This window comes from Lolium rigidum, chromosome 2, assembly GCF_022539505.1.
Source record: "Lolium rigidum isolate FL_2022 chromosome 2, APGP_CSIRO_Lrig_0.1, whole genome shotgun sequence".
NCBI classification, from domain to species: Eukaryota; Viridiplantae; Streptophyta; class Magnoliopsida; order Poales; family Poaceae; genus Lolium; species Lolium rigidum.
The window spans coordinates 18,073,777-18,079,158 of NC_061509.1; the positions used below are offsets into that span (position 1 = coordinate 18,073,777).

General features: G+C 43.0%; 1 protein-coding gene across 1 annotated transcript in view; it reads right to left on the reverse strand.

Annotated features, from left to right (window-relative positions):
• Positions 1 to 729, reverse strand: part of LOC124689281 — a 14,967-nt gene extending 14,238 nt beyond the window's left edge. The window contains exons 1-3 of the mRNA XM_047222835.1: positions 707 to 729; positions 287 to 606; positions 162 to 208 (exon numbers count right to left, since the gene is read on the reverse strand). Coding sequence (XP_047078791.1) covers positions 162 to 208; positions 287 to 594 — 355 coding nt within the window. The 5' untranslated portion in view covers positions 595 to 606; positions 707 to 729. The remainder of the gene's footprint in view (positions 1 to 161; positions 209 to 286; positions 607 to 706) is intronic.
• Between the last annotated feature and the right edge of the window lie 4,653 nt (positions 730 to 5,382).

The following is a 5,382-nucleotide window of genomic DNA, read 5'->3' on the forward strand; positions in this document are numbered from 1 at the left end:
CAATTGAGGGGCAGGTTCAAGACTTGTTTCAATCCTTGCCCTTTTTGGTGAAGGAGCAAGGGGGCTTGATGGTGGACTAGTGGTGACGACGTTTTGTTGAGGAGGCGAGGATTCTTCTCCTTCAACTAGCGTGTCTGAGGCAAGTACGGTATGTAACGTGCTTGTCCGAGGAGCCACGTCAACAGTTGGTACTTCTTCCTCGTCATCACTGTTAATCGACAGCATAAAAAGCAAGACAAGATAAACATTTCGAGTACAGAAATACGGAGAAATAAAAATGACTTACGAGCTGACGAGGGATTCAATATAAGGATCATAAGCTGCCTTCGGATGAGAAGGAACAACTTTTTCGGCCTTCGAAGTGCCAGAACCCTCGGCGTCATTCCTTTTCCTTTTGTTATTTGGGGAAATAGCAGGAGGAAGGGATTGCGTCGACTCGCTGGCTTCAGATTCAATTTCTTTTTCATGGGAAGCCGCAGATTTGTGAGAACCTGCGACTTCACTTTCAGGAAGAGAAGAACCTTGGTTGTCTTCGGCAACGATAGCTTGTTCTTCGACTTCTCCATCCTCAGGAAGAGGAGGAAGGGAAGCCATAGTAGGATGGTTCTGCAAGAAAATAGCGACAAAAGAAAAATTAGAGAGATATCAATACATTGAGATGCAGGGAACGTTCGGAACAAGATAAAAATTCGAGAAGATAAAATACCTCGGGGAGAGGATTGGCGGAGCTGTATGGTACCACGTGGCAAGAGGTAGGAACAGGATCTTTCTTGTTCAAACGGGAAACTCTTCGAATCAGCTTCTCCAAGTCCTTCGCGGAAAGATCATTGGAGAGCCTATTGGCGTCATTTTCACCAGCATACGTCCAAAGAGGATTTTTGCGAGCCTGAAGAGGCTGCACTCTAATTCTAAGAAAGTAGGCAGTGATTTGAACACCAGACAGCTCTTTGCCTCGAGTATTTTGAAGCTGACGAATACGAGACATAAGTGCTTCTGTCGCCTTTTTCTCTTCTTCGGAAGCTTCAGCATCCCGGAGAGCGGCGGCGCTGAATTTTGGCATTTCCGTCGAAAGGGATTATGTTGTGTTCCACAGAATTGGCACTTTCTTCGTGTATGTAGAGCCACCTTTTGCGCCACCCTTGGACAGAATCAGGAAATTTGATGTCGAAGTAATCACGTCAGTTCGGACACAGATAACAACGCCGCCTATGTTATAGGTGGCGTTGTGGGAGCCATTGCGGCGGAGGCAGAAAATGCGTTTCCAAAGAGCCCAGTTAGGAGGGACTCCAAGGAAGCATTCGCATAGCGTGATAAAAATGGAAATATGGAGGATGGAATTGGGAGTCAACTGGTGCAGTTGAATCCCATAAACAAAAAGAAGGCCGCGGAGGAAATCGTGAATTGGGGCGGAAAGGCCGCGGATGAGATTATCAACGAAACTAACCCGATACTCCATTGGAGGGTTTGGGTAGCTTTCTTCGCTGGGAAAGCGGATGGCGTCTTCTTTCTTCATCAGGCCAAGCCTCTTCAGCAGGTTGAGGTCTTGGTTGGAGATTTTAGATCTCTCCTATTCAAGATCTTCAGCGGCCATCTCGGACTCTAGAGTAGTGTGGCGAGTGAGTCGCGTGCGCGGTGGCATCAACGGCACTGGAAAAGCAATGTTCGTGCGTGCGGAAGATCAAAGAGAGTTGGGCGCAGGGGAAGTTTTTGCAAAGAGGAACAGATGTGCGGCGCAAGCGAAGGAGTGAACCGAGGTTGAAGAAAGGTTTATATAGGAATCGGGCGAAGCAATGCATCGTTGGATGGAAAAAGTATGAAGGCGATGATAACCACGTGGAGATGAGGGTAAAAAAGTATTTTTACATCGACGAGTTTACAGATCGTGTGCCAGAAAAAGGGGAGAACATGTGTCCCCCACTTGCACGACGTGTCCGTTAGATCAGGAATTGGGACCCACAAGGCAGTGAAAGAGGCGACAATGGTCAGTTTCCAAAATAGAAATCGTGGCTATCATCAGCAACGACGTCATCAAGGTAAAAGAAGAGCTCGACTATGAAGCTTGCAGAGATTATCGACATGCAAGGATACTTCGGGAGCCTTTGTTCAAATACAAGTTTTTGCCCAAATGCTCGGGGGCTACTTTGGAAAAACAAAAATTTCGAGTATGGCAAGATAGAAATGGCGAGAGCCTACGACCAAATGCAAGCATTTGTTCATAGCCTCGGGGGCTACTCCCATCGGGAGCGCTGGTCGCGCACCCGATAAATATAAAATTATCGAGAAGGATTATAAATATAGCGGTAACGGATACTAATCTGTGGAGCCTACACCCAAGCACAAGTCCTTGGATGTAGCCTCGGGGGCTACTCCCATCGGGAACGCTGTTCGCGTGCCCGATGAATTTTTATCAAAATAAAGAAACAGAAGTGAGTATATTTCGAGTTACACAGATAACTCTACATATACTCCCATCGGGAAGACAAAATAAGTCATCAAATATGACTCGACAAAATGTGCTATTCCAAAGCCGAAAAGCACTCGACAATATATTCTCAGAACGCCAAAGTTGCGATCAATTTCGAATGCCGCAAAATTGCGAAGGTAAGACCCTGGATCCGTTCTGCTGGGCGTGGCATCGCCGAAGACTGCGTTCGCTACTTTTATCCGTATCAACGGATACGAAGAAAAATCCTAACGGACGCGTTAGGTACTCGATAAAATTTGATCCGGGACTCGACTGGAATGGTAAGACCTTAAGCGGCACCTGTCGAAGTTTACACCGGTATCCCGAGATCATGTCCAGGGACGTGATCTTGAAGTAGGTTTTTGCGGATTGCCACTAGAGCAGTTAACTAGTACCTGATCTGTCAGATGAACTAGCCCCAACTACCATTATCCCTGTACAACATAGAATTTTATGTGAAGAAGTATGAAAAAGTTAAAGCTCTCGAATAAAAATAAACAGTGGAGATTTTCCCTGACTCTGCGATTCAAGGAAAATCTCGGGGGCTACTGACATAGGCATCCCAAATGGGCCTGCCGAAGATAGTACCCGGGGTTTACTGAAGGCCCACTACCCGAAGAATAAGAAGATTCGGGAGCCGAAGATATATTAAGGAAAGATAGAGTTGTAATAGGAAGTGTTATTTGTAATCTGGCGGGATGAGTTAGAAACCGTCCCGGACTCTGTAACTTGTACAAAACGAAACCCTCGGCTCCACCTCCTATATAAGGGGGAGTCGAGGGACAAAGAGAGAATCGAATCTATTGTCAACATAACCCTAGTTTTTCATAATCGTCAAGTACTTTTCGGCTGAAACCTTCGAGATCTACTTGCCCTCTACTTCTAACAAAACCCTAGTCTACAATCTGTAGGCATTGACAAAGTAATCCTTTGTCACCAGGAGAGATGAAATCTGAAGCTGAAGGATGGGGAAACAACTCTAGGAGTTGGGACTCGCCACCTGACATGATTATGAGCCGCGTTGAGCACAACTCAGAGCTGATTCGCAACCTCACCTATGAGATTGAGGATTTAAAGGAACTTGTTAAGAAGCTTGTCGAGAAGAATCCACCACCATCACCGCCGAAGGAGTAATTCATCATCGGTATTGGCATCCCCTTGGTTTGTTCTAAGCTTGGGGGAGTGCCGCGGTATCACATCATCACTATCTTTATCTTTTACTATCAAGTAGAGTCATATCATGAGTAGGGAAGTTATCATATAGAATAGTTTGCAGTATGGAAGTATCTCTCTCTTAGTTGGTTATTTATGTATCCGTTGGTGTGAGTTATCGTTATAGAATATTAATGAGAAGTCTTATCATTTACTTTTTGCACACCTTATTCAATCTCTACTATATGATCACTCTTGACATCGGTATTGATATCACTTTGGGAGCATCAAGTAAATCTATTTGGTTTTGGCAAACTTAGCATTGGTCAATAGCAACAACACCTTGATGTTTAATTAGAAAAAGGAAATACATGTAGATATATTACTCTATTATCTTTATGCTAATGAGTTTAGTATTCTGAAGTTAAAATTGCTTGTGCTTATGAGAAAGATGCATGATTGTTTCTATCACATGTATATGTGCTTGTTTCCTTCAACCTTTATGCTTGCTATCAAACCTTGCTAGCCAAAAACCTGTATTGAGAGGGAATGCTTCTCATACATCCAAAACCTTAGACCAAACCTATGCCATTTGTGTCCACCATAACTACCTATTATGTGGTATTTTGCGCCACTCCAAGTAAATACTTCATGTGCTACCTTTAAATAATTCAAACTATATTACTCCTTATTTGTGTCAATGTTTTATAGCTCATGAGGAAGTATGTGGTGTTTTATCTTTCAATCTTGTTGGGCGGACTTTCACCAATGGACTAGTGGCACATCCGCTTATCCAATAACTTTGCAATAAGAGCTGGCAACGGGGTTCCCAGCCCCAATTAATAACTTTCATTAATAATTCTCTTCACATGTTTTGCCCTGATTTATCAGTAAGCAACTTAATTTTGCAATAGACACTCCTCCATGGTATGTGAATGTTGGAAGGCACCCGAGGATTCGGTTAGCCATGGCTTGTGAAAGCAAAGTTTGGGGGAGTGTCATCCATAATAAAACTAAAATACATGTGTAAACAAAAGAGAAGGGGGGTGATCTACCTTGCTGGTAGAGATAACGTCCTTCATGGGAGCCGCTCTTGGAAGGTCTGTTTGGCAAGGAGGTTAGAGTACCCACTATCATTCGTTGACAACAGCAAACACCACTCAAAATCTTACATTTATGCTCTTTATATGATTTCAAACTTGAAAAGCTCTAGCACATGATTTAATCCCTGCTTCCCTCTGCGAAGGGCCTATCTTTTACTTTTATGTTGAGTCAGTAAACCTATTTCCCTCTATCTTAAGCAAGCAATTGAGTTGTTGTGAACCAACCATTTATGCTATGATTTAGTTAATCATGTCTTTTATGCTTTCTTGTTTAGTACAAATTTTATCTGATTGAATATGACTTTGAAAGTTATCAATGATTATGAGGAGATTGTTATGATTGAGGATGAAAGTCTTGCTATATAAATTCTAATATGAAAGCTTTGCTTAGAAGATAAGTGCAATCCGTTAGTAGTTCTCTGACCAAGAACGAAGTTTGCCATAACCATTTATGATTTCCTATGCACCTTTACTTGTGATTTCTCTTTACTTATTTCGAGTCGAGTTATATGAAGAGAATGTTTACTAGAATGTCTTGTGTGAATCAATATGATGCTTCTTGTCCGTATTTTATTTATTGACTCCTCACTCCATAAACATGTGGTCTTGTTTATTGAGCTCAGTTTCGCTTGGGGACAAGCGAGGTCTAAGCTTGGGGGAGTT